This window comes from Rhea pennata, chromosome 11, assembly GCF_028389875.1.
Source record: "Rhea pennata isolate bPtePen1 chromosome 11, bPtePen1.pri, whole genome shotgun sequence".
Classification (NCBI taxonomy): Eukaryota; Metazoa; Chordata; class Aves; order Rheiformes; family Rheidae; genus Rhea; species Rhea pennata.
In genome coordinates this window covers 22,319,983-22,331,495 of record NC_084673.1, presented here as the reverse complement: position 1 = coordinate 22,331,495, position 11,513 = coordinate 22,319,983, and the positions used below count along the sequence as shown (strand labels likewise).

Genomic DNA, 11,513 nt, shown 5'->3' with positions numbered 1-11,513 from the left:
CTGCTGCTTTTCTGAACACGCTTCAACTACAGCTAGGCCATTCCTAATTCCCCCTTCCCTCAGGCAGCCCTCCCCAGTTATTAAAGACGTGGTAAAATGCTTCCAAACCTGATCAAACATCCTTCCCCATTGGGTTTTGTTCTAACAGTGCCTGCCTGAAATGCAATGGCATTTTGTTTCCTACGTCATGATTTTAATTTGACAGCATGAAAGAGGTTATGAAGAAAAGACCACATGAGACATCTCTACTTTAGAATACTTTTGAAGCGGCCATCCAGTTCCTGACACCAGATGGTGAGATGAGATCAGTGGATACTCATGTCCTTGTTCCTGTTAACAAATACTGTAACAGGATGGAAATGGATCTCCAATACAGTATTTCCATCATCACTGGAGTCATTCATCATTGCCGTCGAGAATCCTAGAAAATCCTCCTATAGTGATGACACCGAGCCAAAGCCTTGAGCCTCAGCAACTCCCACATTTTAGGAGGAGTTTTCAGCCTGGTCCTCATCTGCTACTGATTTCTAACTGTACTTTGTTGCAGAGACGTCTGAGCTTTCATGACGAAAAGCCAATTAAAGCTCACTGTTAAGTGCAGCCTTTTTCCTTCCTTGTCCAAACCTATCTGTCACAGAAAGGACACAATAACTGTAGTGCAACTTGGCAGGTGCTGCTAAAAATGAGAAAGATAAGATGTGTAAGTAAATTATTGAAATGTGAACTTAAAGTCTCATCTTGCTTTTAGTGTGGGCATGGCAAGTGGGTCCATGACAGCTAGGGTCAGATGTATGCAACTGCTTACCCACTTCTGTTCCCAGAGCGGCAAAGCCACCTGAGCTTCTAACCAAGCAGAAGCAGATTAACCACTTTTTATAGAAGCTGGCAATGGCTGAAGTTTCCGGGCTACTCATTCAGATACAGCAAGCCCTTAAAAGGGAGAGCAGAGAAGTGTTGCAGACAGAGCAACGAAAAGATCATCACTTCTATTTTACCTCGTGTGTGCATGTGATCTGTGCCTGTCAGCAGACTCGCGCAGCTTCCTAGACATCCTACACATAAAAAGGAGAAGAGAGGTGAAGGAAGAGAGCTAAAGCTCCATCTCAGTGATGTCAGTATGGGGGGTTACTCCTGATTTACAGGTATCTAGGAGTCAGTCAGGCACAGACTGCTCCTCCTGGCTGCACAGGATGAAGTCACTCAGGGGTGAGTGCTCCTTTGACCCTCCAGTGTTCTTAATGATACTTGAAAACCCCATGGTGGGATTTTAACGTCAGTGCTAACTATTTCTTTGTTAAGCCCATCAGCATGTAGAATGGGAATGGTGAGGAAAGCTCAAAGAAACACTGTATAGAGGAAGAGAAGAGGAGAAATACAGATGGGGAAGAGGGAAAAGAACAGAGCCGGAATTATAGCAGAAGAACAGATTGATAGGAAAAGAGCAATTAGCCCTGAACATATAAAAAACAATGCAGTGCCCCATCGGGGTCAGTTTTACCACTGACCTTTCGCTTCAGGCCTCTGCTGCATTTTTAGGAGTAACTCCACTTTGTTTAAGGAAGGATTCCTGCAGTTAGCCCTAATTCATGAATTACAACAGTGGGATAGTGAAATTTGAACTTCAGTATGCAATGAGCTAGACACTTCTGATGTACCTTAAATATGGGATTCTTCCTCTAATATTCTTTCCTTAACATGTATTTCTCTTTGTTATCCCTAGATAAGAAACCAGTCAAACAGATGCAGCAATATTGTTTCTCTGTGGCTATATCCTTACAACATGATGTATCAGAAGACCACCATCACAACTAGGTGCATAAGTGACTTTTTTTTCTCATTTTTTAGGTGAGAAAAAATTCAGGGAGTGGAAGTATGTGTGTCTTATTTTCAGTTTATAGTCCTTTCAGCCATTAAAAATATCTATTTAAGGATCTTTCAAAGATTTTTGGAGTAGCAGAATAGGGAAATTATTGGTGTTCATGGAAACTGGAGACAGGCAGTATCCTCATTCTGCACATGAGGAGGTTGAGGCACAGCGAGGTGAAGTGAATTGTGTTCAAGCATAGAAAACACAACGACCTAGAAATAGCAGCCAAAAGCTATTCCAGTGTCTTCGTTGCAATCACCAGACCACATTCTCAGGAAATAACAGAGTGGACACAAACAGACACAAATTAAGCCCATTCCTTCCTTCTCATGGGCCCTGGGTGAATCATAACCCACTGTTGTGTTCGATAAAGTCTTCAGAAGTCTGAGAGGGACCCACATTCTTGTTTTGTTAATTTTTGGAAGAACTTATAAAGGCTGGTTTATAAAGCCTCTTGGCAACTTTCTTTGAGTTTCCAGACCCCCTCATTGTTTCTAAGGTCATAATCGTCTTCCTTTTTGCAGGAGATAATACTTTGAGTTGCTTCAAGACATGTCAGCAGTGGCCTGGATGTTTTCCATTTCAACTCATTGAAATATTTGCCCCAACTTGAGCCTCAGTAACAAGAAGGACAAGTACTACAGTGCCACACTTCTTTTTCACTCACATAGGAAAGTCTGTGGAAGGCAGTAGAGTTACTCTGCCATCACACTCTATGAGATGAGAGCAGAGTTTGGCATGAGAATTGCAGAGGGCAGAACTTTTATTAAGATGAAGGTGGACAGGTTCTTGTGGGCAGAATGAGGCTAATTCATCTGAACACCAACAGGAGAGGAAAATGCCTTCTATTATTCATCTTTAGCTGCAGTCCAAAGGGAGGCTTGGGTAGAGGAACTGAACTTTCTCTTTCAGGATGTATTGGCACAGACACAGTGCTGACCTGACCATGGGGCAAATACACATCTTGATATATCTGCTACGTCTGCAGTGCTGCATTGAGTAGTTAGTCCAAAGTACAGTTTCTCTGCAGCTTCTCAAGGTGCTCAGAGTTCAATACCAGCATTTTCCCTGCTCTCTTCCCCTCCCTGTGCCTGTCCTGGGCTCCCACTCCAACTCTGTCAGTAAAAGAGGTGCACATCCTGCCCCTCTTCTCCATGATAACTCTGTCAACCTCAGTGTAAGGTCCTTGTCTCTCCTGCTCACTGCTCCAGCTCTGGGTAGGGAGGCCACCTTGGTGGAGAAGTTAGGCAGAGCGTTTTCCATGAGGAGTCTCCAAGTAATTCCCCTTGGGCAGCTTTGCTTTTGTAGCCTTCCAAATGCCTTACCAAATTCAGGTTATTTTTAGGCTCATTTCCCAAAGAAACAAGATTAGTATGATCACAGTGCATGCATGCATGCGTGCATGTGTGTGGGACAGTGTGCCTCTGCATCTGCCCTCTCCCATATCTTATGAATTATTTGGGTAATTTCAACTAAGTTTGATAGAACAGTATAAGATCTCAAAGCAATTCCTTTTTTACAGAGTTAGGAAAAACAGTGTATCAGACAGAAGAGAGACTTAATTTAGCATTACCAGCAAACAAAGGCTAATGCACTCACCCTTCATTACACAATACTTGTGCACATGCATGCGTACAGACACACACACACACAGAAAATTTATCTTCATTAGTTTTCCTGCTCCCTGAATAACCTGCTTCCTCAGTAAAGCATGGCCTTGATGCAGGGGCTTACGCAGGGATGGTCTGTAGCCTTGTCATTGTCTGCTAATATTTGCAGTAAAGACTGTTCAAAAATAAAATTGCACATATGTTCCTCCACTGAAAAATCCCCCTCTTCCCTGTCGTAACTGGTCACATTCCTTGTCCCCACAGCCAGATCTATTCCCTCCAACTTTCCATTCCCAAATGGTTCAAAGTCTTTGTCCGTGTTGAGCTGTTCCCTGTGGTACAGTGCCAGGAGCAAAATACAGGCCATGAGGGATCCTTCAACTTAAACCCACTGTTCCAAGTCCATGTGTCTTGGGGATGCTGAATTGGCAACAATTCCCACTATTCCCCTAGTCCACAGCCTGGTCTGACCTTGAGACTCTACATATGCAGCTGTGGCTGCCACAAATCTGCCAGTTGGATGTCTGTGTTTGTTGCCATCCTCCCATCCTTTTTCTGCAAGGGTATAAACATTTCCTCTCTTTATACAGCATTAGGGCATCTTATGGAGTTACAGCCCATGATGGAGTTTTAATGCAAAGTACAACTACCTGCACACAGCCTGCCTGTTATTTGCATCTCACTGCTCTCATTTTCACAGGTCCAAAGTCCCTTTTAAAATGAGTTCTTATTCCGTATCTGACCATGCTGGCTTCAGATGAGGTTTAGTGAGACTACCATCAGGATTTTGGTCTGGGAGAAGCACAGAAGTTGGTGCAGAGAGCTCTTCTGTGTCCTTTGCTTCTCTGCAGGTCCTTAGTGGGTCAGGATGGCTGAAAGGATGGTCTGAAGTGCTCAGTCATGAACTTTGGATTTGGTTGAGGTCACAATATCTTCTGGAGATGGAGAGATGTAGCCTGATAGAGCTGAAACGTCATTGGGAGTGATTCAACTAAACTGCAGACATATTGGATCGGGCCTCCAGAAACCAGAGACAGAAATACACTGGATTCCATCCCACCCCACCCCTACCAATCACACAGGCTCATGGTAATTAAATTTGCCCACCAGCCATTTATATACAGGATGCTTCAGCTGCCTGTTGAGCAAATCAATCTTCCATCCAACCATCTATCCCAGCCAGCACTTTTGTTAGGTCGAATACCCATGTGATTATTGTAACCCGGCTGTAAATTACACAACAATCTGATGGGGAGGAATTCAGCTCTCCAAGTCTTCAATGTCATTTTCTTTAAAGCTTTATTTGTTTATTATTCCCAGATAGACCACAACTTTGAGGTTAAAGAGAATTACCATCTTAAAATATTTCCCATTTCCCCTTCCCCCTTTTTTTCAATTTGAGTCATTTTTTTGCTGTTCATTTCCACATTCTCAAAGCATTTTATCCCATTTTTAACCTCCCCCCATCTATAAATAAGTTATACAAAATATACACATGGGAAAGGCTTGGCACAAATCCAAACCTTCCTGTTTGAGGAGTTAATGTGTGAAAAATTATTCTTTGAAACCTTCATTGACACAGCTCATAACGATCACTCCTGAATTCTGAGGTAGGTGCTGAATCCAAGAAACTTCCACCAATGTAAGATTTTTCTCAGACTCATCTCACCTGTTTACCTGCAAATAGAGCTGCTGACTGACATCCCTGCCATTTGTAGAAAGTGAGCCAGTACAGCTGACAGGATATATGCAAAAGCCAGTTCATGAGCTCATTTTCATGCGAATGCTGTCCTCTCCACTGGGTGCTTTTTTGCACAAAAATGCTGTGCTTGCTCTTCCATGTCAGGGCATTCTTCAGGTAGCAGGAAGCATCCTTTGACTTGTGACAGTAACACCAATAACTGTTCATCTGGTGTACTGATTCATTTTTTTTTTCAAAATATTGATGGGTCCAGGACCAGCCCCCGAGCTTGTTTATTCAGATGCACACACAGAGACATCCTGGTTCTAACTGTGCTTTTGGTGACCTGATTGCACATCTGTGTAATGATGCTGCTGGAATACAAGAAAACAGCAACAACAAAGCCAAACAGAAAAAAAATATCCTTGGACCTTAGTTCCTAAACTCAGTGAAGGATTTGATCTTTAGATGAAGTAGAAAATAGATATTCTGCCCTTCCAAAATTTGGCAAGTACATATAAATAAATAAATTCATAGATAAGCTGTGGACAGCTGATCTGTCCCAGATGGTTAGATTTTGGGTTGCCTTCAGAGGACTTTTAGGAAATATGGGCAAATATTGATGATGTTACTAGAAATTATTGTTCTTTCCTGTCTTTACAGAAACCTGGACTTCCTGAACAAACAAACAAAAGAGATGGAGTCTTTCTTTGCAATGCCTTTTTATGCCTGCCTTTACCTGCACTAAAAAATGGGCTATTGCAATAGACCAAACTTTTTAAAATCCCATCAGGTGTAATTTGTACCTGGGCTCAAGCCCCAACAACTCAAGAAAACAAAATTATCCAGTAACAGCTACATGGACCAAACAAGTAAAGCAGAAGTTCTCAACAAGTGTAAGTTCTCAACAGTCCCAGAGCGAGTTCTTCAGAGCAGAAAAGGGGGCTTTGTTTCCATTTCTACTTCTGTCTTCTGTCTCTGTCCAGCCTTGGCTAGCTGTGTAGCTCTGCGGCCATGCATTGCCACATAAATGCTTCAGCGCATGCACTTCTGGAACTCAAAATGTATCTGAGCTGACCCTGACACAGTCAGCTTGGGTGCTAATGTCAGTGAAGATGCAGCGGTAAGATGTAGCCCTTTGGACAAGAATCTGCGGTCTTAGACAGGTTTGCATATCCTGCTCTGAGTAAATACTGCCCCAGGTGCCTGGGCTAGGCAAATGAGAGCTGACACACACTCCTTAGAGCTGCACTCGCCCCTCTGAGAACTGCAGAGATGCCTCTCTCCATGGCAATGGAGATGTGGGATTTGGGGCATGAGTTCAGGCAGCCAGAGGAAGGCTATGGCCAGATCTGGCTGTGGAGAAGGAGGACACTCTGGCAGTGGGCTGCTTTGGGGGGCCAGTTCCATCTCTTACGCTGTGCCTTACACTGTTACAGTGCTCCCATTGCAGCAGGGTGGGAGGTCAGACCCATTTGTAACCTTGGGCTGGGCCATGCTCCCCCTGCCAGATACCCACTAATGTCTGCCCTCAGGTGAAAGTAGGCCAGCACCTATTCCCACATCCTTCTGCCTCACCATGAGCGTGCAGAGCATTTGATGCACAGTGACACAGTAATGGAAAAGCTGCCACCTCCCTCAGCCCCTCACCTCCTTCCCGTCCTCACGCCCAGCCTCCCGACGTAAGAAGGGCAGCCTCCAAGGCACCGCTTTCCCCGCTCCCCACCAGGCCCTGCGGGACAGGACGACGTGCAGCAATGCTTTTGCCCCGCTCGCTAATGGCGTTACAGTCAAATCCTGCTTTGCCGGGGGAGGGCAAGGAGGGGCCCGCCAGAATCCCCTGGCCTCGCCCGGCCCCAGCTCGGAGCTCTCCCGGGCGGGGGCACCGACACGGCGGCAGGAGGGAGGGAGAGAGGAGGGAGGCGGGAGGGAGGCGGAGGCGAGGCGGGCCCGGGCTGGCGGGGGAAGGCTCTCACCGCCTTCCCGGCCATAAAACGGTGCGGCCAGCGCCGGGCGGGCAGAGCGGAGCGGAGCAGCGGCACGGCACGGCACGGCACGGCACGGCCGGGCTGCTCTGCCCAGCCCAGCCCAGCGGGGAGCGGAGCGGAGGTAACGGGGCGCCGCTTGCCGGGGCGGAGCGGGGAGCGGAGCGGGATGCGGAGCGGAGCGGCACTCGGCGCCCCTCGCCCGGGATGCCGGGGCAGCCCCCGCTCGCCACCTCGAAGCGGGGGCGGCGGTGGCCGTAAGGGTGGGGACCGGTTCCCTGCGGGCGGGCAGAGGTGGCGGTTCCCCCTCTTCCCACACGCACCTGCCGCTGGTTGACACCACCCTGCGAGAGGGCTTTGTCCCTTGCCGTGGCCCTGCCACCCACACGTGGGTCGGGGTCCCCTCTCCCTGACGGGGGGAAGTGGGGCACCTGCCACCTCTGGGCACAGCTGGTCAGAGCTGTGGATCGACAGTTCTGGACATCAGGGCACGGTTGAGATCCTCGGGGCTGGAAGCACTGCTGTGAGACAAACGCAGACCCAATTCCATCTCCAGCTCGCCCCAGGATGCTCCAGAGTCCACTGGGATGAGGCAGGGTGTGAGGAGAGGATGGTCTTGTAGCTGGTGTAGATAACAAGGAACAGCAGTGCCCAGCTCTCAACCCTGGAAGATGTCTAGGGTAGTCTTTCCAGCTTCTTGAGGAGCTTTGGCTCAAGCCGTGATAGTAGTTTCCTTATGTTGAGCCAGGTTCTGCACTGAGTCGAGGCACTATAAAAATAGTCTTCGTGCACTGGTGTCCCACTCCCTCTATGCTTGATCCAGGGAAAGATTGCAATCTGCCGGCAAATATGTGCCTGAAATGCCTCGTTACTTGGCTTTCTTTGTGCCACCCTGCAAACCCCCTGCCCTGCTGTGGGAAATACAGCTGCAGTCCTCCAATTTCTGGCATCGCCACCCATGACAAAGGGTTGTAAGTGGTGCTTGGCTGCCAGCTCTTGCGAAAAGAGCTCAAAGCATAGGCAGACTCCCGCTCAGGTTTCTTTAACTGCGCAGAACTGAGCTCTTTTTACTGAGGGTGAGACCAGTGACTGACTTGCTTCTTGTTCAAAAGGGATTCTCTCTCAACATCCCCCTCCTAAGAGCTAAGAGTAGCCATGTGGTCATGAACTGCAAACTTGGCTCCCCAAGAGTTTTCACAGAGTGGGACTGTTGTCTTTGTTCTTTCATTTCTCCGCATCTTGCATCCTTTTTTGCAGCTCCTGTGAAACAATGTGGCTGGAGATAAATACAGTGCTGGGCCTCTCTTACTTCTTGGCTACTGGACCAGTCCATGGGGAGCACAGGCAGCTAGCTTTACATAAGAGCAATCTCAGGGCTGCACTAGCATTATACAGGGCAGACCTCCAGGCCAACCCTGCCAGATAGTTAGGGATGTAGCAAGGAAACTCCTACTCCCTGTGGTCTCCCTAACACTTTCACAGAGCATGGCTTGACCAGGATGGATCATCAGTCTGTCTGCAGAGCCAGGTTTGTGCAAGTGTTGTTTGGTGGTATCAAGAGATATCTAGGAGTGAATTGGCTTGGCTCTGGAAAATGTATAAATACATGGCATTTGGCCCAAGGCTATATCACTATTTGACTTGGCCCCAGACCCTTGGAGATATTCTGTCATCTTTCACCTGGTCTCAGTTGGCCCTGAGCCTCTGTTGGGTACTTTCCAGGAGCAAGGTTGGAGAAGGAGTGCCAGAAATACTGTCACTCTGTCCTTCATGGCTGTATGTAGTGTTCCTTTTCTGGCAAACCCGTGGGAGCTCCCTGTGTGGGCTCTGAACTCCCCTCCTGCTAAATGGTGCAGCAGAAAGACTGTACCGTAATGCAGTTCTTGCTTGGTGTACTCAGCCTTCAGGGCCAGCTGATCCTGACCAGCAGGATGTTGGGTTAGACAGGTCGCTGGTCAGACCTAAAATATGACAATTCTTAGTTTCCTGTTATTAACAGCAATATAACATCATCTGGCCTTCACTGGCAAATGTGTTGACCCCCCAACCCTCGGAGCAGACTGTCACGAGGATTGCAGATGGAGGAGATGTCATATCCAAAGAGCCACCTCTGGCAAGCAATATTTTTCCCTTCTTGTAACAGGGAAGTGCAGGCTGCTTTAGATAATGCTGTTTATTCCAGCTGCCCCTCCAGCAGCCAGGGATTAAGAGGGAAGAGAGCTGCCTGTCAGATTCCCAGAGAGACAGCAGAAAGGCATGAGCCTGATCCCACAGTACTTGCTTACAGAAAGGACTTGGGATTGGTAGGATGATAAGCTGCATTCTTCGGCAGGCTTAACATCAGCACGTTGCTGCTTTTTTTTCCCCTTTTCTTTTCTTTCTTTTTTCTTTTTTTTTTTTTTTCTTTTTTCTAGGTCAGAAGGTAGATCACTATGGCTCTGGCAGACAGTGCAAGCTGTGCCAAACCCAGTGACGACTTCCCTTTCCCTGAGATCATTGAACTCAATGTAGGTGGACAAGTCTACATCACTCGCCATCCTACACTGGTCAGTGTGCCTGGCTCACTGCTCTGGGAAATGTTCACACAGAAGAATATCCGCTCCTTGGCCCGTGACAGCAAGGGACGGTTCTTTGTGGATCGGGATGGCTTCCTCTTCCGTTACATATTGGATTATATGAGGGACCAGCAGCTAGTGTTACCCGACCACTTCCCAGAGAGGAGCCGTCTGCAGCGAGAAGCTGAGTACTTCATGTTGCCAGAGCTTGTGAAGATGCTGGCCCCCAAACTCAGCAAACAGAACTCTATTGGAGATGATCCATGCCAAAGTGACCCAGAGGAGCTGTCACCCAACGCTGATGCTACTCGCAATCTAGCTTCTGCCAGCACCACACTCACTAGTGCTGTAGCTGGTGCCCCTGGGGGCTCAGTCACTACCAGCGTGGGTGCTGCTGGTACCGAAATCCGTAGGTCAGGTTTCATCACCATCGGCTACCGGGGCTCCTACACCCTGGGCAGGGACAGCCAGACGGATGCCAAGTTCCGCAGGGTGGCACGGATCATGGTTTGTGGCAAGACATCACTGGCCAAGGAAGTCTTTGGGGATACCTTGAATGAGAGCAGGGACCCAGACAGGCCCCCAGAGAGGTACACCTCCAGGTACTACCTCAAGTTCACCTTCCTGGAGCAAGCCTTTGACAAACTGGCTGATGCTGGCTTCCACATGGTGGCTTGCAACTCCACAGGCACCTGTGCCTTCGCCCATGACCAGACAGATGACAAGATCTGGACCTCTTACACCGAATATGTTTTCTATCGTGAGTGACACCAAAAAAAAAAAAAAAAAAAAAACAGCGAACACCAACTCTCCCTTTCCTCTCCTGTGTTGGCTGTTGCCTTTAGACAGTAGACATCAGACCCCTGAACCCCAAGTTTCTCTCCTTTGCCTCCTTTTGAGTTTACTCTTGTGTTCTTTTTTTTTTTTTTTTTTCCCTCCATCTTCCAAGTTGAACCTACTGGGCTCTTCCTTGTAGCAGTTGCTGGACACCAACCTTCTTCCCTGTCTCCGACTTCTGCAGTAGCCAACCATAGCTCCCAACCCTCCCTGGATTTGTGGACTTGGACACTATTGTATCTGTGCTTGGGTGGGAGGGAGAGGGTGTGGTGGATACCCCAAACTGTGTGGGTCTGGGATTTATGCAGCTGGGTAAACTTGTCTGTGTTACAGTGATCTCTAGCTCCCATGAGCACTATGTTGTGCAACTGGGGAACATACTGTATACACTATTTGATGTGCCAAGGAGTTCAAGTGAGGAAATGCTGGTTTAAGGACATAGAGAAAGGTGGGAAGCAGAGAGGAGAGTTAGGATGGGGGGGGGGGAAGATGAAGCCTTGCAGCACAGATATATTGCCATTAGCCCATGTAAGCAGCTTAGCATTTAGACTGTCAGTGCTTGGGAAGGTTAAACAAAGATGCACCCTGTGTTTGCAGTTCTGATCTAAAGCATTGCTGCTGCTCTGGGATGCCTTGGGGTTTTGTGGGAGTGGGGTGGGCTGGGGTGGGCTGGGCTGGGCTGGACAGAGACTGAGACAGATACTCTGTTCATATGTATTTGGAGGGAGGTGGGTTGGGCAGGGAGGGAAAAGGCTTTACATGCTATAGGGTATAAAATGCTTGTACATCTCTCAAACTATTTCAAGGTCTGTCAAAAAAGCACCTTTATCTTTCCTTCAGAATATGATAGTGATGTGGGCTTCAGAGGGATGGGGTTTGACTGCTCCAGTGAGTGGTACTTGGGTTCAGCCACAAGTATGACTTCATACGTTAAAGGAAGTCTTTACCGAAAATGAGAATCTTTGCCACTTTGGCAAT

The 11,513-nt window shown here is 47.8% G+C and overlaps 1 protein-coding gene across 2 annotated transcripts; it reads left to right on the top strand.

Moving 5' to 3' along the window:
* Positions 1-7,183: 7,183 nt before the first annotated feature.
* Positions 7,184-11,179, top strand: LOC134145143 (BTB/POZ domain-containing protein KCTD12-like). 2 transcript variants are annotated; one of them, XM_062584375.1, is made up of 3 exons: positions 7,188-7,267; positions 8,401-8,671; positions 9,558-11,179. In XM_062584375.1, the coding sequence occupies exon 3, from the start codon at positions 9,576-9,578 to the stop codon at positions 10,464-10,466; it is 891 nt and encodes a 296-aa protein (XP_062440359.1). In that variant the 5' UTR covers positions 7,188-7,267; positions 8,401-8,671; positions 9,558-9,575; the 3' UTR covers positions 10,467-11,179. The 2 variants fall into 2 exon arrangements, with proteins under 2 accessions (XP_062440358.1, XP_062440359.1); XM_062584374.1 differs by lacking the exon at positions 8,401-8,671 and having other exon boundaries at positions 7,184-7,267.
* Positions 11,180-11,513: the final 334 nt, after the last annotated feature.